General features: G+C 48.3%; 1 protein-coding gene across 13 annotated transcripts in view; it reads left to right on the forward strand.

Annotated features, from left to right (window-relative positions):
* Nucleotides 1–20,511, forward strand: part of ADD1 (adducin 1) — a 109,564-nt gene that overhangs the window by 78,172 nt on the left and 10,881 nt on the right. For all 13 annotated transcript variants that reach the window (XR_013220098.1, XR_013220096.1, XR_013220099.1 and 10 more), the window contains exons 11-13: nt 4,569–4,670; nt 6,636–6,725; nt 19,028–19,184. Coding sequence is in view for 9 of the 13 variants with exons in the window: in XM_077280036.1 (XP_077136151.1) it covers nt 4,569–4,670; nt 6,636–6,725; nt 19,028–19,184 (349 nt within the window). In the remaining 4 variants the exon portion in view is untranslated. The remainder of the gene's footprint in view (nt 1–4,568; nt 4,671–6,635; nt 6,726–19,027; nt 19,185–20,511) is intronic.

Below are 20,511 nucleotides of genomic sequence, written 5' to 3' on the forward strand. Positions count from 1 at the left end.
ACGCGCACCGTTGGTAAGTGGATTCTGCCAGCAATGGGCTTCTGCAGCGGGATATTGACAGGCAGTCTCAGACTTCCCTGTGGCCACCTCCCTGAGGTAACGCTCCAGTCGGCTAACAAATTTTGCTCCCGGCTTCGGCCGATGTGTAGTACAGAAGCGCACTGTGTCGCCTCAAGGCGGCTTAGCCTTTTTTCCTGGCGCTTAGCGCCTGACGCAGAAGCGCTCAATTTTCTCGAGCAACGGGTGACCACCCCTAACTTTTACGCTGACGCCGGCTGCAGAAATTTACGCCCCGGCTGGGGCCTATCATGGAAGTTTCGAGGCTCCGCCCATGTCGTGCCTGTAGCTCCGCCCCCTAAATTGGCGCTTCTCGCTCGCTGCGAGATTTTACCTAACCCGCATGACCAGTATTCCTGGTCTTAAAGTCACACGACCAGTATTCTCTGGTCTTAAAGGCACGTGACCAGTATTTCCTGGTCTTAAAGGCACGTGACCAGTATTTCCTGGTCTTAAAGGCACGTGACCAGTATTCCCTGGTCTTAAAGGCACGTGACCAGTATTCCCTGGTCTTAAGGGTACGTGACCAGTATCCCCTGGTCTTAAGGGTACGTGACCAGTATCCCCTGGTCTTAAAGGCACGTGACCAGTATTCCCTGGTCTTCCAGGCACGTGACCAGTATTCCCTGGTCTTAAGGGCGCGTGACCAGAATTCCCGGGTTTTAAAGGCACACGTCCAGTTTTCCCTGGTCTTAAAGGCACACGACCAGTATTCCCTGGTCTTAATGGCGCACGACCAGTATTCCCTGGTCTTAAAGGCACACGACCAGCATTCTCTGGTCTTAAAGCCACACGACCAGTAATCCCTGGTCTTAAAGGCAGACGACCAGTATTCCCTGGTCTTAAAGGCACACGACCAGTATTCCCTGGTCTTAAAGGCACACGACCAGTTTTCCCTGGTCTTAACGGCACACGACCAGTATTCCCTGGTCTTGAGGGCACCATGACCAATCCGAAACTGGTCATAAATGAGGAGCCCTCTGCCGCTGATCCCAGTTTATCCCAGTGTAACTAGTTCCCTCAGCCTAAACTCCCTCGTAGAGCTTTTGCCATCCAGTCCGGATATGCGATTCACTGGACAGAAGCCTCTACGCGGGACGCTATGCCTGGTCTGATTTTTAACGGCGACAGGCACTTTAAAGGGCGCCGGTCTCCCCACACCATCAACAGACGGGCACTCGAAGGTCCAGGCCTAACGCCAGACAGCCTGTCCTGTCCACCCGGAGACTTGCACTCTGTGGATGTACAGAGGCATCCCTTTTTTCGGGCGTCTGAGCACCCCCCTCTGCATCACCACTATTTAACAGAGGATGCAAGTAGGCGTATTTCCCTCTCCACTTCCTTGTTAAGAGGATGGTGGATCGAGGCTCCTAATTTTTAACTCTGCAATGACCTGCTGGAAGCAGCGGCGCATTCTGCCACTCGGCAGATTAACCGGGTACAATCTCCTGTGGTTTACCTACCAGTATCCCTGCCCGATATGTCCTCAATTAAAAATGCCACGATCTGTCAAATAGCACATCTGGTTTGTTCCGTTTGGCAGCTACGGGTCCAGCCCTTTAATCTCCCTATCCGCCACATGGATGCTAGAGCCCTTAACTACTTCGATTCACACCAGTATCCCTTTCCTGATCCCTTTCCTGAAGACAGTTCAGCTGGTCAATCATATTTTTGAGCGGGAGACTAACGAACAATCGTACGTTTCCGCAGCCCCGACCAACAATGAAAGGGTTGTCCAGGACAGTCTAGATCTAAGGGATCTTGGTTACTAAGAGGTGGAACGATAAGTAGGACCGATTCCGGACCTCAAACTTCTAACAATCTTTTCACAAGGTTCTTCTTCGAATGGAGTTTCATCCGCTCAGCCATTACTTCAACAAAAAAGGTGCAATTTCGGGCATCCATCGACATTCGGGATGCCTAACCTCTTCAAAAATTCCTTTTGCTTTTCCATTCGTGAACAGCATTTAGGTCACGACCTTGTTCTTCGGCCTTGCTACCGCATCCAGGGTGTTCGCAAGGGTCATGGTGGCTGTCATCTTGCACCTAGAGGCGTGGTCGTCCTATCCTGTTTGACCGACTGTCTACCCACCCTTGCAGGACTACCCTAAGTCGTCTATATCACTTGCGATACCCTCTCACCTGGGCTGGTGGCTAGACTTAGACTACTACTCATTTCCAGCCCAGCAGATATCCTTTTTTGAGGATGATCCAGTATTCTTCCAGAAGGGTGGTAAATCTCCCTCCAGACAAGGTCATGGTTTTTCAACAGGGAGCTCGCGCTCTTGCTCACTCCCCCCCCTCATTTCATTTGATTTACTGGGAGGGTTCCAAAAAAAAAAAAAAAAAAAAAAAAACAACGGAGACGACAATGGAAACAGTTTCCTTTGCTTCGTTAGTTTTCAGCAAGTCAAGCAGCTTTTCAGACGATAGTCTCTGAGCTCCTTCTTCATCCGGAGTTTTTTCTCCCGGTTCCATGGTTACTAGTAACTTCCAATGCCAGTCCTCTTCTCCCGATCATTGCTCTGGAGATCTCAAGGGTAGTCCTATAGTAGGTCCACTCCTTATGGCGGGTCAACCCATCCGAATTCAATTGGACAACGCCACGGCTGTCATACGTCAATCATCTAGCGAGTACCCACGTTCAAGCACCATGGCCAAAGTACCTCACATGGGCCGAGATCTATCACTCGGTGATCTTGGCAGTTCATATCCCAGAAGTAGAACTCTGGGCTGCGAACATATTTAGCCGTCAGGGTTTCACCTCAAGTGAGTGGGAACTTCACCGGAAGTATTCCATCAGACCCGCCTTCACTGGAGCTCTACAGTTGTAGCTCGGATGGCGTCCTGACTGATCGCCGGTGTACTGGAGTTGGTTGTTCGGCCTCGAGATCCAGGAGCCTTCGCACTGCATGCTCCGGTTATTCCGTGGTACCAGTTTCCACTTCCGAAAGCTTTTCAGAAGCAGAAAGGGCCCCAGTGATCCTCGGAAATCCGTACTGACCACGTCAGTTCGCTTGCGGAGCTGGTAGCTTTCTGTATTTCTGCAACAAAACTGCAAGTAGGGACCACCTCGCAGGATGTTTTTCACATGTAATTCTTCCCTTTTGCATACCGTTAGATCACTGGGATCTATTCTCTTAGGGAAGGTTGCCCCCCTTTTCTCTCGGCGATATCCTCATCCTGACGAGTCTTCGGTGCTAACGGGTCTTTTTTCAGTCTTTTTTCTCTTATTTCCTTCAAGGTTGTCCTCAAGCCTTCCCTGTCCCTAGTTACCAAGGTGGTATTGTATTACTACTGTCATGAGGGCATAGTTCCTCCCTCATCTCTTTTGGCATCACTCCACAAAATGGAATGAGGTCCCCATATTCCGGACAGAGCAAGTGCTCTGAGTAGGTATGTCTTGAGGACGGCGTCCTTCCGAAGGTTGGACACTGTATCTTGGGTTTCCTACCGGTAAGAGGAAGGCTTCCTGACTTTTACAGGAAGGGTTTGGCCGTCTCCATCGGCCATTTAGCCTGGTGTATTCTTTCACCATCCAGTAGTCCTTCCGTGTTAGATGACAGCCTATCTCCCCGTCTATCGTGGGTTCCAGGCACCAGGCGTCAACAAGACACGCCTGCAAGCTTGCGGATTCGTCCAGTCCGCATGCATTCTTGAAGCATTATAATTCCCAGACTTCCACAGATGTGACTCTGGGCAGGCGGACTCTGCAGGCCGCGGTGGCGCACTTGTAAGTAGCGGTTACACAGAGCCTGATCTCATGTTGTCCCCACCCAGGGACTGCTTTGGTACGTCCCACGGTCTGTGTCCCCCAATGAGGCGTAGGAGAAAAGGAGATTTTTGTTTACTTACCGTAAAATCTTTTTCTCCGAGCCAATCATTGGGGGACACAGCTCCCACCCTAGTATTGGCTTATGCTTGTTTTTACAATCCGATATGCTATACTCTCATATATAATATGACATGCTGTAAGCTAATATGTTGTTACTGCTCTCCTACTGCTTTTTGCACCGAACTGGTTAGCTGAGGGCCAGCAGGAGGGTGTATACTGCAGGGGAGGAGCTAACTTTCTTTGTATCACTTAGTGTCCTCCTAGTGGCAGCAGCATAACACCCACGGTCTGTGTCCCCCAATGATTGGCTCGGAGAAAAAGATTTTACGGTAAGTAAACAAAAATCTCCTTTTTCCCTGAGCATCACTACGCTCTTTTAGCTGTACAGTTAAAAAATGTGGTGTAGCAGTTAAGGGGTTAAAGTCAGACCTAATAATAAAAGGATATCTATCCAAATTCAGGTTTTGAAGTCCCCACCCAGCGCAGCGGTGGTCAGCGCAGCCCAGTGTAAACATCAGGGCTTTCTGTTTCCTGTTGTGATAGATGTCCCGCTGAGTTTTCCAGCAGCATGATCATTGGTTCACTTTCCTATCTGACTTGTGAAATGCATGACTAAGCTGTGTACGTCTGCGGCCACGATGTGCTCCTCACCATGTAACTGTTCTTCATCTTACAGTGGACTAAAGAGGAAGGGCTTAGATCGGCCACCTCTGCTGTCCCTAGCCTGTTTGTCCCACTGAACACAGACCCCAAAGAAGTGCAAGAGATGAGGAATAAGGTAAATGCCTACTTACCCCATTCTACGTGGCCTCTGTGACACTCTGCTGGATGGGATGGTGCTCAGCCCATTATTTCATCCAGTTTTTTTGCAATATCGAAGCAAAGATGGTGTTTTGTCACAGATCTATGGCAAATCCACATCAAAATCCTCGTGTGCCAAAAGTTAATTTGTTGCAGGTTTGTCAGATTTTCTCCTGTGCATTAGAGGCTGAAATAAATCATTAGCTTAGATTCACATGCTGTGTCCTTAAAAAGGGTTATAGTGATGGCCTACTCCTAGGATAGGTCCTCGATATCAGATGCATTCAGTGTACAGAGGGGAAAACCACAGCTTACAGATGGGTCACTGAGTGCAGACCTTTAGTGCAGCTTACAGTTAGGTTACTGAGCGCAGGCCTTTGGTGCAGCTCATGGTTAGGTCACTGAGCGCAGGCCTTTGGTGCAGCTCACGGTTAGGTCACTGAGCGCAGGCCTTTGGTGCAGCTCACGGTTAGGTCACTGAGCGCAGGCCTTTGGTGCAGCTCACGGTTGGGTCACTGACCGCAGGCCTTTGGTGCTGTTCACGGTTAGGTCATTGAGCACAGGCCTTTGGTGCAGTTCACGGTTAGGTCATTGAGCTCAGGCCTTTGGTGCTGTTCACGGTTAGGTCATTGAGCGCAGGCCTTTGGTGCAGTTCACGGTTAGGTCATTGAGCTCAGGCCTTTGGTGCAGCTCACGGTTAGGTCACTGAGCGCAGGCCTTTGGTGCTGTTCACGGTTAGGTCATTGAGCGCAGGCCTTTGGTGCAGTTCACGGTTAGGTCATTGAGCGCAGGCCTTTGGTGCAGCTCACGGTTAGGTTATTGAGCGCAGGCCTTTGGTGCAGCTCACGGTTAGGTTATTGAGCGCAGGCCTTTGGTGCAGCTCACGGTTAGGTCACTGAGCGCAGGCCTTTGGTGCAGCTCACGGTTAGGTCACTGAGCGCAGGCCTTTGGTGCAGCTCACGGTTAGGTCACTGAGCGCAGGCCTTTGGTGCAGCTTATGGTTAGGTCACAGAGCGCAGGCCTTTGGTGCAGCTTATGGTTAGGTCACTGAGCGCAGGCCTTTGGTGCAGTTCACGGTTTGGTCATTGAGCGCAGGCCTTTGTTGCAGTTCACAGTTGGGTCACTGAGCGCAGGCCTTTGGTGCAGCTTATGGTTAGGTCACAGAGCGCAGGCCTTTGGTGCAGTTGCAGGTCTTTAGTTCAGCTCCTGAATTCCTATGAAGTGATCGCAGAGCTAGTAATCTTAGTAAAGAACCCACTCTGAGGCTATGTTCACACGATGCGGTTTTTGCTGCGGATCCGCAGCGGATTTGCAGCTGCGGATCCGCAGCAGTTTTCCATGCAGGGTACAGTACAATGTTACCCTATGGAAAACAAAAACCGCTGTGCCGACGATCCTTTTTTCCCCAGGAAAATCCGCGCGGATTTTCTGCGGAAAAAAAGAAGTACCATGTCAATTCTTGCTGCGGATTCCGCTGCGGGTTTCCAGCAGCACCAATAGGAAAGTGCTGTTGGAAACCCGCAGAGAAACCCGCAGAGGAATCCGCAGGAAAATCAGCAGTGCTGTTTTGCACTGCAGATTTCCAAAAACAGGACCTGAAAAAAAAGGATCAGAACAAGGATCGTGTGAACATAGCCTTAGGCTTTGTAGCGGTGTCCAACTAGGAAAAGAGAAATGAGAAATGCTTCCGCGACTTTAGGCCTGCACTCACGCAATGCCAGTTCACTGAAGCAATAGGGCTCAGTATGCAGAGTGTCACGTGCATTGGAAGTCTGTATATTCCTATAAAACTCCTTCAGACAACGGTCAGAACGTGTCAGAGAATGTAATGGATGGGGAAAGTGATCTTTTTGCTGAGTAATCTCTCTTATATGAGTGCTAGGTTATAGATCTTTATTGCACTCGTTATATTGATTTTACCTCTTGTTTTATCTCCTCTCAGATAAGAGAACAGAATTTGCAAGACATTAAAACCGCCGGCCCTCAGTCCCAGGTCCTCTGCGGTGTGGTGGTGGACAGAAGCGTTGCACAGGTGAGTTTCTAACCTTTTCCATATTTGCGATGTAACTAGTAATCTTCTACCATCACTCTAATGGTATTCTTTAATTAACAGAGACTATCTGTGTACAAGGTAAGTGCACCAGGCGGCTTCTTTACTTTGCAAACCTGCATAGTTAATAACAATAGTCACCAGTGGCTTTGGTGTGTGGCACAAGCATGGTCGTGACGACGGAGGCATCTGGCGCCATCTCTGAATGCCATGCATGATGGAGCTTCTTAATGACCTTCCCTGCTGGTGGCTAGAAATGGGGGGTAGATTATGTGATCCTGAATAATAACCAAGATCTGTATGTTTTTTTTCTGGTAACTATGCTTCCTAGTCAATCACTCTAATAACTTCACCAGTGAAGGAATGATTTAAGAATTAAAATGCCTTTCACAGGTAAATGTAGCCGATCTAGGACCAGATTACATCGGGGAAGTCCATCAGCTTGGATCTTTTCTAGAGTAGTGTCCCTTGATTCAGGTCCTCGAATACACCAACAGATCATGATTTCAGTGTTTAAAAAAAAAAAATTATATATATATATATATTTGGCTGCTGAGGTATTGCAGTGTGTGGTATAAGTGGTGGAAGGACCACAGGTTCAGGGGGGGTGTGTTATTTTTTTTTTCTTTAATTAAGAAATAAAAATAAAATATATAGTGTCTGTAGGAGGTACTTGGGTCTGGTTTCAGACCCCAACTTTATTATTTTAAATTTTCACTTTCAATTTTAAATATTTTCCTAGGATTGAAGGGGTGACAGGTCCTTTCAAGGGCCCAATCTCCCCAAAACTTCAACAGGCGTGAACGCGGAGTGTCTCCTCCCTGTATCCCCTCCTGCATCGTTCTACGCCTGCGCTCGTTCCAGGGGCGACGGGTCCCTCCAGGGATCTGCTCTCCCCACATCAGCAACAGACGGGAACGTGGGGTGTCGCCTCCACATACCCCCTTCTGGAGCCAGGCCCAAAGCCGAACATGACCCTGCTCCATCCCAAGGGACTAAACCCACGGGATGCACAGAAGCCCCAGCGTGGTCCATACAGCCCCACCACTACTAGAAAGCGGATGATGATGGGAGGCAGATGGCACCTCTCCGCCTCCCTTTCAAGGGGAGGGTGGATTGAGGTTGGACATCGAGGCCAGTACCTGACGATCCAGCTCCAGAGACGCAGCTTTCAATACAGTACCGGGCCGACAAAAATGGATAACGCTGGGTTTCATGTGGACAGCATCCACAAGCGGCAGGATGGCTTCCCCTATGCAGCGCTCGGTCCTGTGTTCCCTGGATGACCCGCGCACTGCTGAGGCGCGCTCCCCTCCCCGCAGCCACACATTTAAGGTACCGTCACATTAAGCGACGCTGCAGCGATATAGGCAATGATGCCGATCGCTGCAGCGTCGCTGTGTGGTCGCTGGAGAGCTGTCACACAGACAGCTCTCCAGCGACCAACGATGCCGAAGTCCCCTGGTAACCAGGGTAAACATCGGGTTACTAAGCGCAGGGCCGCGCTTAGTAACCCGATGTTTACCCTGGTTACCATTGTAAATGTTAAAAAAAAAAAACAATACATACTTACATTCCGGTGTCTGTCCCCCGGCCTCAGCTTCCCTGTACTGTCTCAGCGCCGGCCCTAACAGCAGAGCGGTGACATCACCGCTGTGCTTTACGGCCGGCCGGCACTCAGTCAGTGCGGGAAGCTGACGGCTAGGGGACAGACACCGGAATGTAAGTATGTACTGTTTGTTTGTTTTTTACCTTTACAATGGTAACCAGGGTAAACATCAGGTTACTAAGCGCGGCCCTGCGCTTGGTAACCCGATGTTTACCCTGGTTACCAGTGAAGACATCGGTGTCACACACACCGATCCAGCGATGTCTGCGGGAGATCCAGCGACGAAATAAGGTGCTGGACTTCTAGCTCCGACCAACGATGTCACAGCAGGATCCAGATCGCTGCTGCGTGTCAAACACAACGATATCGCTATCCAGGACGCTGTAACGTCACAGATCGCTAGCGATATCGTTGTTAAGTCGCTCAGTGTGAATGTACCTTTAGTCCTCGGCTTCTGGCTTATCTAGGCCACGTTATGCGTTACCCCGCCCACCAGAACTCCTCCTCCCCTTTCTTCAGGCGCTTCTCGCTCTGTATGAGAAGCGCCACAGCAGTGTTCTCGTATCCACCCGCTCTCTCAGGCGCTTCTCGTCACTAACGAGAAGCACAAAAACGCTATTCTCGGCGGCCATCTTTGTCTCACTGCAAAGCACCTGCAGCACGGGGCTAATCCAAGGGCATCAGCGTCGCCTGACATTCACGGGGACACAGGACCTGGGTAAGCTGAAAACGCTAATCCCCTCCCCTGCAGTACGCCATTTTTTTTATTTTCTGACAGAGGCCAATATGTCTCAGCCTAAGCAATCTAAGAAAGCCACTAAAATACAGTTGTGTATGCCTCATGTACCACATGTAAGGCTTCTCTGCCCCGTGGCCACAGTACTTCTCTCTGTGCGGCCTGCGACCACTCATGTGCACAGGAGCCCTCCGCCACTGCCGACCCTAGTGAACCTAGTCCCCCTGAGTGGGCTAAGTCCCTGGCAGTCCATGGCTTCTCTGGCTAAGATTATAGAGTCCTTCCATGATTCCTCTTCAAGCCAGGGTGTCGGCTTGCCTGTCACAGAGAGCCCCTCAGCCATGCGCGAGCCATCCCTGGGCAGGAGCCATCCCTGGGCAGGAGCCATCCCGCAGCACGGAACATGCAATCTTCTAGAAAACGACACCATAGTCTGTCCCCCAGGCACTCTCGTGCATCGGCGTCTGCAAGTTCCGTTTCCCGCTCCCCCTGTCCAGGGGTTCACCGTGAACACGACTCAGAATATGAGTCTGATATCTCTGTAGACCCGGACTCGCAAGAGTACCAGGAGTCATTGGATTCCCTCATCGATGCTGTCAATAAGGCTCTGAGGGTGGATGAGGAACCCAGGACTAGTCCGGATCACACAGTGTCTTTTAAAAGAACTAAAAGTCCTCACAGGGTGTTTGCTAACCACCCGAAGTTTACGGAAATCGTCCAGAAGCACAGGACTCGCACAGACAAACGATTCACTGGGCAAAAGCCGCTTGAGACACGATATTCCTTTAATACTACCTTAAAGACAGAGTGGTCTGAATCCCCTTCAGTGGATCCCCCAATATCACGTCTCGCTTCCAAAACCCTCTTATCTTTATCTGATGGTTCTTCTATTCAGAACCCGACCGACAGATTGATAACCTCGCACGGTCAGTCTTTGAAGCCACTGGCGCAGCCCTTTCCCCATCCTTTACCGCAACATGGGTGGCTAGAGCTATGGTGTCCTGGGCGGAGGCCCTGGCTAAAATTAACCAAGACAGTAACTTGCCTCCCGACGCGGTCAATTTAGCCTATCAGATTGCCCAGGCAGGAGATTATGTTGTTCATGCCTCACTAGATGCAGCTAACTGTGCCACTATGGTAACCGCGAATGCCATTACCATCAGAAGAGCATTTTTGCTAAGAGAGTGGGAGCAGATTCTGCTTACAAGAAATCTCTTCTCTGCCTTACCAAGATGGCTGCTTGTTCGGAGAGAAGTTGTACCAAATTATCTCTGATGCTACCAGAGGTAAAAGCAAATTCCTCCCTCAGCGCAGGCTCACCCGGCCTTTTCGAAGCCAACATCAAACTCGTTTCCGGCCATTTCGCGGCGCCACAGGCTGGTTCTCCATGACCGCTGCCTCTGGCTTTGCCCGACCTCCACATAGAGACAAGTTCCCAACCTTCATACAAGCTTTCGCACTCCTGGAAAAGCAGGCCTGCACGATCTGGATCTAAGGGAAATAGATCCCGCAATTTCTCTGCACAATGACTCTTCACGGTATCCGGAGGACACGGCGGTCGTCTACTTAGGTTCCATCAAACCTGACTTTCGGTCGTTCACGACCAGTGGTTCAAAGATCTCATGTGCTCCAGATACAAAAGAGTTTGCGTCTCCTCCACCGGCACGTTTTTTCCTGTCTTTCCCTCCCAAGTCAGCTCTATTCAAGCGAGCCATAGGCGCACTCCGCACAGACGGGAGTTATTGTTCCGGTCCTACACAATGAAAGATTCAAAGGGTTTTACTCAAACCTGTTCATAGATCCCAAAAAGGACGGGACTATGTGGCCTATTCTCAATGTAAATTTTTTTAACAAATTCATCAAGGTTCGTCACTTCAGAATGGAGTCTCTCCTTTCAGTGATAACCTTGATGGCGAAAGGAGAATTCGCGTCCATCGACATCAAAGACGCATATCTGCATATTCCAATCTTTCCTGCCCACCAAAGATTCCTGCGCTTCGCAGTCGGCGACGAGCACTTTCATTTCACTGCTTTGCCCTTAGGACTTGTCACCACTCCCAGAGTGTTCACCAAGGTCATGGCGGCCGTTATGTCCATACTACACTCTCAGGGCATGGTGGTCCTCCCATACCTAGACGACCTGCTCATCAAGGGATAGTCTTTTCAGGCTTGTGCAGAGTGTGTGAGCTTCACTGTGGACACCCTTTCTCGCCTGGGTTGGCTGGTGAACCTGAGCAAGTCCTCCCTATACCAGCTCAGTGAATTTCTTTTTTGGGGATGATGCTGGACACTTCCCAAGGGTTGGTCATTCTCCCTCCGAAAAAGGTCACAGCAGTGACACGGGGAGTCCGGACTCTCCCTTGCCCAGCCTCACTCCCTACAATTCGGCATGCAGGTACTGGGCAAGATGGTAGCAGCACTGGAGGCAGTCTCATTCGCCCTCTACAACAGACGTTGACTGCCTGGGACAGGAACCAGTTTTCTCTGGACCGTCATTTCCAACTGTCCCAGCGGGTCAGACAATCCCTCAAGTGGTGGATGTTGAAGTCCTCTCTGGATCAGGGCAAACCCTTTCTCCCAGTTTGTTGGCTCATGGTTACCACCGACGCCAGTCTTCTTGGATGGGGGGTGGTTTACCGCCACCACACGGCTCAGGGTCGCTGGTCCACTCTGGAATCTCGACTCCCTAGCAACATTCTCGAAATCAGAGCAATCAGGTTAGCCCTTCTGCATTTTCATCCCCTTCTGGCAGGTCATCCCGTTCAGATTCAGTCGGCCAACGCCACGGTAGTGGCATACACCAACCGTCAGGGGGGAACCAGAAGCAGAAGGGCGATGCTCGAGGTAGACCACATCCTTTAATGGGTAGAAGGAAACCACTCAGTCATCTTAGCTGTTTATATCCCGGGAGTAGAAAATTGGGCGGCAGATTTTCTCAGCCGTCAGGGTCTTGCTTCGGGAGAGTTTTCTCTTCACCCGGAAGTCTTTCAGCAAATTTGCCATCACTGGGGTACGCCGGATGTCGATCTCATGGTCTCCAGGATAAATGCCAAGGTTCCAGTGTTTATAGCTCGCCACTGGCCATCATGTCGGATGCCTTGGTTTTTCCGTGCCATCAGTTTCGTCTCCCTTATGTGTTCCAACCCCATTCACTACTTCCAAGAGTCATCAGGAAGATCTGAGCGGAGGGGATCCCGGTGATTCTCGTTGCCCCAGACTGGCCATGCCGGGTGTGGTACACGGAACTAGTGCAACTCGTCGCCGATGTCCCCTGGCGACAGCCCGGATTTGCTCTCTCAGGGTGCAGTTTACCACCAGAACTCGGGGGGGGGCCTGAGTTTAACCGCTTGGCCATTGAATCCTGGATTCTAACCCGGGCCGGCTTCTCCCAGCAGGTGGTCTCCACCATGATCAGTGCCAGGAAACCGGCATCATTGCGCATTTACCATTGCACCTGGAAAACCTTTTTCTCCTGGTGTAGAGCCCGCGGATGTTCTCCACTCAGGTTCTCAATCCCGTACATTCTGGAGTTTCTCCAGGCAGAGTTGAACTCCCTCAAGGGTCAAAGTTCCGCCTTATCTGTCCTGTTCCAATGCAGGATAGCTACCAGATCACAGGTCAAGACTTTCATGCAGGGAGTTTCCCATTTGGTCCCTCCCTACAAAATGCCGTTGGTACCTTAATCTGGTCCTAACAGTTCTGCAAGAGTATCCATTTGAACCACTACAGGACATATCACTGACTCTTCTCTCTTGGAAGGTAGCCTTTCTGGTGGCAGTAACGTCAATCAGACGAGTTTGAGTTAGCGGCCTTGTCTTGCAGGCCTCCGTTCCTGGTCTTTCATCAGGACAAGGTGGCCTTGAGGACGTCTCGGTCCTTCTTACCCAAGGTTGTTTCTTCCTTCCATCTGAACAAGGACATCATCCTGCCGTCATTCTGCCCAGCGCCCGTTCATCGTGTTTAGAAAGCTCTTCATACATTGGATTTGGTAAGGCCGCTGAGTAAATGTTTCCAGAACGGCGCCTTTCCGCAATTCAGATGTCCTCTTCGTGCTTCCAGAAGGACACAGGAAAGGACTCCCTGCCTCTAAGGCTACAATAGCCAGATGGATGATCAACAATCCAGGAAGCTTACTGTATCAGAGGACAGTCCATCCCGATGGGGATTAAGGCACACTTCACTCGGTCATTGGGGGTTTCCTGGGCCATTGTGCACCAGGCTTCGGTTTAACAAGTCTGCGACTTAGTCCAGTTTGCACACGCTTGTAAAACACTACAACATTCATTCTCAGGCCTCTGCAGATGCGGCCCTTCGCAGTCGGATTCTGCAATCGGCAATATCTTATCTGTAGACCAGAGATAGCCTGATGGTACAAGAGGTTTCAGCTGTTGTGCTGTTTCCCACTAAGGGACTGCTTTAGGACGTCCCATGGTCCTGTGTCCCCCAATGAGGCGAAGGAGAAATAGGGATTTTTGTGTACTGACCGTAAAATCCTTTTCTCTGGGCCATTCATTGGGGGACACAGCACCCACCCTGTTAGCCTGTTTTGGCTAATGTTTGTTTTTTTGGTTTTGACATATTGTACTCTAGTTTGCTAGTTTTTACTAGTTGTGAGCTCCTACTGCTTTAGCACCGAACTGGTTCAGGTTAGAACCGGCAGAGGGTGTATACTGCAGAGGAGGAGTTACTCCTTTTTATGTTTACGTAGTGTCGTCCTAGTGGCAGCAGCATAACACCTATGGTCCTGTGTCCCCCAATGAGTGGCTCAGAGAAAAGGATTTTATGGTGAGTACACAAAAATCCCTATTTTTTTTTTATTTTTTTTATAAAGTTCTGAATTTAATAATATCCGCTAGAATGGTAAAAAAAATTCATTTTGTTTTATTTACGTTTAGTATTCCCATAATTGTACCGACTTGGAGAATCGGGTTTTGTGCATCATTTTTAACACAACACCATAAAAGCAAAACCCAAAATAAAAGCGGGCTTTATTTATAGTTTCTTCATTTCATCCTGCCACTTAGAATTTTTTTTTTCCTGTTTTATGTCAGTATGGTAAATTAAATAGTATTAAAAACTACAACTGATCCCACAAAACATGAGTCCTTATGTCGATCGAAAAATGAAAAAAAGTTTTGGCTCTTGGAAGAAGAGGGGAGGGAAAAGCAAAAGCTCCAAAAAATCTACCAAGACCTTGTCAAGTGATGAAGGGTTGATATCACGGGCACAATCATGGCCTGTACTGGGAAGTTAAGAAGCACTTTTAGTTTTGCAATATTCTCATGGACTCCACCGATGTCATCTGAAAAGGCCAATTTTGTTTGAGGAGGTCTCCATATACTTCTACCCTCTGTAGATGCACCAGTCGGCAGGTTTCATGCTTTTTGAATGAACATGTGACATATTTGCAAGCCATTGTCTGCATTCGCTGGTAGCCAAAAGGATGGAATTCATTCCCGGGCATACTGGCAAATATGTAGTACAGCGAGCGCTGCAGATCCCTGCAATCCTGAGCTACGCAGCACAATCTTCCCTTGCATCATTTACCATCTCTTTAGGATATTGATCACATCCATTTTTTTTTTTCCATTAACCATTCATAATTGGAAAAGTTCATTTAGTGCAGACTTCTGTCCGATAAGATGACAGGAGGCAACATAACATTTACTGCAGCGGCGGAGATATCGGCCATAAAGTGCAATCACTTGTCCTGAAACCTGATATCCAAGCTGCACATCTGTGCAGTATCTGCACATGCAGAACTAGGCTGTGTGTTGGATGCCGTCCAGTCCTCACCCCCTTTCCTTGTCAGCCATGTCTGAACCTTTTGCAATCATCGTCATGGTTGACATTTCAGCAGCTGCGCGCATGTTCCACCCCCTATTGCTGCCATGTCGGCTTGCATGTCTTCTCGTGTTATACGCTGTACATCAGCTCTGGTCTGCTGTGTTTCCTCAATTTGCTGTTTCAGGACGCTCCGCTCTCAGACTGTTCGGAAACTATTGATGGGTTCGATCTGTCAGAGCAGGCCTTTAGTCCATCTAAAATCCACTCAGTTAGAAAGGTACATACAGCCCTTATTTGTGCTTCTTCATGGAAGGGTTTATTCTGAGCTGCTGACGTGCACACCCATTTGTATAATTTTTTCTTACATGGTGGGGATTAAGAGTAATTTTTATTTTTTGGCTGTTTTCCTTCCCCCCCCTATTTTTGTGCTTGTACAGTGGTGGTGGTACGTCACTAGTTTATCCCATTTTGAAGTGCTCTCATCCATTAAGGCTGTGTTCACACGTTGCGGTTTTTTCGCGGTTTTTCCCGATAAAAACGCTATAAAACCGCAAAAAAACCGCATACAATAAGCATCCCATCATTTAGAATGAATTCCGCATGTTTTGTGCACATGATGCGTTTTTTTCTGCAAAAAAAAACGCATACCGCACAAAATCCGGACATGCTCTATCTTTTTGCGGAATTCCCACTCCAAAATGCATTGGGAAGTGTCTGGAAAAAACCGCGGCAAAAACGCATGCGGTTTTCTTGCGGATTTCTTGCAGAAAATGTCCGGAATTCTCAGGAATTTTCTGCAAGAAATCCTGAACGTGTGCACATAGCCTTAAAGGGGTTTTCCATTTTCAGGAAAAATGACCTCAAATGCACTAATGTATATTAAAAAAAAAAAAACAGACACCGTGCAAAAAGCGCATGCTCCCCGCTGCTGCTTAGGTCTATGTTCTGACTTCAGCAGTGACACCCCGTCAATAGCGCACATCATCACTGAGCTTAGCAGCCTCTACAGTCATAACACCGAGACCTGAGCAGTAGCAGAGAACAGGCGGTGGACCTGGGGAGGATGAATACCTCCACTGCATGTTATTTTAGGGCATTTCCTGGAAGTGAAAAACCCCTTTCTAGTATGAGAGTATTTCAGCATTGAATAAGCTAGTGGCATAGCACCCCCACTGTACTTGTCTGCAGTGCGGTTGCACCCCTAGTAAACTTTTCAACTCCATTTCAATCTTAATAGATGCATTTCAAGTTTCCAGGATTGATTGGGTTTAAAAAAAAAAAAAAAAAAACTCCAGTCCATCTGATCTACTTGCCCATACTAGGGATAAGTTTCCTTCATGACTCAAGAATATATCTTTCGATCAACAGTTCCATCTCCAGAATCTGGATCTCAAGTTCTGGATCTCAAGGGGGGGATGCAGGGGCAGTGGCAGTCTGGGGATCTGGAGAACTGGGTAAAGGTACCTTCACACTCAGCAACTTTACAACGAGAACGACAACGATCCGTGACGTTGCAGCGTCCTGGATAGCTATCTCGTTGTGTTTGACACGCAGTAGCGATCTGGATCCCGCTGTGATATCGCTGGTCGGAGCTTAAAGTCCAGAACTTTATTTGGTCATCAGATCGGCCTGTATCGTCGTGTTTGACAGCAAAAGCAACGGTGCCAGCAATGTTTTACATGGAGCTAACGACCTGTGAGAACGATAAGTGAGTCACCGTTACGTCACAGGATCGCTCCTGCATCGTTCTGGAGCTGCTGTGTTTGACGTCTCTACAGCGACCTAAACAGCGACGCTGCAGCGATCAGCTCGTTGTCTATATCGCTGCAGCGTTGCTGAGTATAACGGTACCTTAAGTCTTTACAGTCTCCGTCAGTCCTTTAGACAATGAATGGAGTGGAGGGGGCGCATGCTCGACCTTCGCTCCAATCAGATGGTGGTCTACAGAGACCATTCCCAGCACTTTGACCCCCAGCAATCAGTCACTTATTGGACCACTGTTAATCTTAGTAACGCCCTTTTATTATCACAAGATAGGATATATCTAGGAGTCTCCTAGGTTACCTGATTTTTCCTGAACGTTTGTCTGCACAGCTAACATGTTTCACCTGTGAAAAAAAACACCTCAATATTTGACAGCAGCAGAAAGGCTTGCGATGTAAGGCTACGTTCACATTTGCGGTCAGCGCCGCAGCGGCGCCGCATGCGTCATGCGCCCCTATATTTAACATGGGGGCGCATGGACATGCGTTGTGCTGCGTTTAGCGCCGCATGGCCGCAAGCGTTGGACGCAAGAAACGCATCAAGTTGCATTTTTTTTGCGTCCAACTTGCGGCCAAAAACGACGCATGCGGCGCAAAACGCAGCGTTTTAGCGTGCGTTTTGCCGCGTTTTCGTTTGCGTTGTGCGCTGCGGCGCCGACGCTGCGGCGCACAACGCAAATGTGAACGTAGCCTTAATTTGGCTCTAGACTAGAATTGGAGGACATTGTAGACGGGCCAAGACTAGAATTGGAGGATATGGGAGAGAGACCAAGACTAGAATTGGAATACATTAGAGATGAGCCAAGACTAGACATGTAGGACATTGTAGACAGGCCTAGACATAGAGGATATTGGAGACGGGCCATGACTAGACATGGAGGACATTGGAGACTTTTAATAATGACTCCTTAGTGATTGTTCTTGATGCCAGGCCACATTTCACGTAAAATTGGCAACAATTGTGTAACGCTGCCATGGCCTTTTCACACTTGTTCATGGTTAATTTCTGGAAGTTACAGAAGTATGTCTTTACCTTTTAGACACAGGCGAGATTGTCTCTAGTTTGACCAGCTCTAACTCTGTGATGTGGGTAATGTAAAAAAGGACAAAATAATTATATAGCTCATAAGCTAAAATAATTACCAGCATTAAAAGAGGAGATGGCCTAGAATAAGAAGTGCTCTCCTGTTTACCTCCCTGCTGCAGTCACTCTGCAGTGATACTGTATAGGCAGCAACCCGCCAAGGCCAGTGATTGAGCGGTTATGTGTGTAGACACCACTTGTCCACTGTAGGGAAGTAAACCAGGGTCAGTGGAGATTTTTTTTTAGTGCAATACATGGCATAGCGGCACAGACCAGACGTGACGCAAGCTGCTCGTATCTAAGAGCTAGGACAGTGTGGGATGTAATGTGATCCTACAATGATGTTGTCTCCTAGCCAATGGTCCATCTCCGCAGCACTCCCTCCTGCACTATAATGGTTTTTCTATAGAATAGGAGGCAGTGACTCTATACATGACAACAGTACACTGCACACACAGTCGCACAAACACAACGTCTTCCTCTGTACAGTCAATGCTGCTAATTTTTCTTCTTGTAGCGTAGGACATCCGAAACACATCATCGTGGAAGTGAAGTCACTCGTCTTAAAGCTGCATGCTTCTAGACATGCCCTGTCGCTCTTGCATGGCACTTGTTGGAGCCTTCTGTTCATCCATGTTGTTATTGACCACAATTTATACTGTTCGAATTTGTTGAATGCACCCTCATGAATATTTGCAGTATCGTGAAGGAAAAAGCTTTGTTTGCTTTTTGTCGGCAGCGCCATGACTGCACGCCACGTAAGGGATTAGCCTATCTGCGATTTGGCTTGAGGCATAGGTGGGTGCTCTGTGCCCATGGAGAGCAAAGGGCTCAAGAACTGTTGGTGTACGTGGGTCTCATACTTCCGCTCGTTAAGGACACACCAAGAGGGCAAAAATTTAGATCATTACCAATTATAATTTAAGAAGCAGTTTAGTGTCCACTATTGTTTCCATCTGTAGTATAGAAATGCTGATTCATTACTGCAGCAGAATCGTGCGGACCCAACAGTGTATTATCCTACAGGGACTAGAGACTGTAATATTCACCAATAAAGATGTGAGAGTCCTGGGTTTGTGCACCAGGTAGTGGCTGCCTATGATCTACCGTCCCGTCCACCTTTCATTCAGCCATGGGAATGCAAATTGAAGATGTTTTTGTTTTGTATTTTTGGGGATGTTTTTTTTTTTTTTTTTTTTTTTTTTTTTACTCGAATACTTATTTGATAGTTATTCTGAAAATGATTTTGATCGCCTGATTAATTGTACGATATGATCTTAACCCTGCAATGTAATACTTTTCCAGGGAGAGCTGATAACTGCTTCAAAGGCAATTATAGAGAAGGAGTACCAGCCAAGGGTCATAGTCAGCACGGCTGGGCCAAACCCCTTCAACAAACTGACGGACCGAGAGCTAGATGAGTATCGCAAGGAAGTGGAGCGCAAGCAGAGAGATGCAGAAGGTGGGTTCTTCAAGACACTGTATAAAATACAGAAAAGCCCCCGGATTGTAAAACTGACAATCTATAATGCTATGGGAAGGGACATAGACATTTCCTAAAGTTTTGTTTGTTTGTTTGCTATTATTTTATTATTTTTTTACATTTTTGTAGTCTTCTGGCTGCAAAGGGCCAAAACACATCTTCTGTTATAGCACCTACAAAATACAGTGGTATATTTTGAGGATGACACAGGAGCTGCGCCCATGTCATCAGCAGCAGCGCACATGGTAGTGTACAGCCAACATCTTGTTGGAGTGTCCAGAAATCGTTACCTGACAGTACACTGGTTCTCTTACCATGCAACTGTGGGTTGTGTATGTGTTTCAGTGGCGTTTTGGCACCTGAGCAATGACCCCAGTATAACATAGGCATTGGCAAATTGTTTGCTTGTCACTGAAAGCATATTTATCAGTGTCAAAGTACTGCAACTGTAGGGTGAAAAACAAGTTATTTTTAAAATGCTTTGCACATGGCTTGCAAAATTCACCATAATCCACATTTTAAAGGGGTTCCAATAATCTATATATATAATTGTCTAAGGGTTTTTCCGTCTGTCTGTCTGTGTCCTGGAAATCCCGCGTCTCTGATTGGTCGAGGCCGCCAGGCCTCGACCAATCAGCGACGGGCACAGCATGGCGACGATGATGTCATAATGGAAGGCCCGCGTCTCTGGTCGAGGCCGCCAGGCCTCAACCAATCAGTGACGGGCACATTATTGACGATGTCATAATGGTTGCCATGGCGACGATGACGTCATAAAGGTTGCCTCGACCAATCAGCGACGGGCACAGTCTGCCGCGAATTCTGGATCATTGTCCATATACTACGGGGACATGCATATTCTAGAATACCCGATGCATTAGAATCGGGCCACAGTCTAGTGTAATATAATAGCCCTGAACACTTAATTCAAACAGCATGTCCTAGTCATATGCCTGGACAAGCAGTCTAAAGACACACTGCTCCCGGGACCTGTGTTTCAACTGACAGAGGAGCTGTATCGTAGGCGCACATAGCAGAGCTGCTGGAGAAGTGTTTGAAGGGAGAAGAAATAATCTTCTCTGACTGCATTGAGGGCTTGAAAAAAAATCTTTTGTGCTCTGTCAGCCGAGATGATTTACCGGTATTTGTTCTCCCGTCAAACACTTCTGCAGCTCACCGGTATGTGTGCATACGATACAGCTTCCATCAGTTGAGACACAGATCTCGGGAGCTGTGCTACTTCATACTGCAGCCCGTCCCGACTCATGACTAGGGTGGGCTGCCGTTTTAATTTACTACATTCTTG

This window comes from Ranitomeya variabilis, chromosome 1, assembly GCF_051348905.1.
Source record: "Ranitomeya variabilis isolate aRanVar5 chromosome 1, aRanVar5.hap1, whole genome shotgun sequence".
NCBI classification, from domain to species: domain Eukaryota; kingdom Metazoa; phylum Chordata; class Amphibia; order Anura; family Dendrobatidae; genus Ranitomeya; species Ranitomeya variabilis.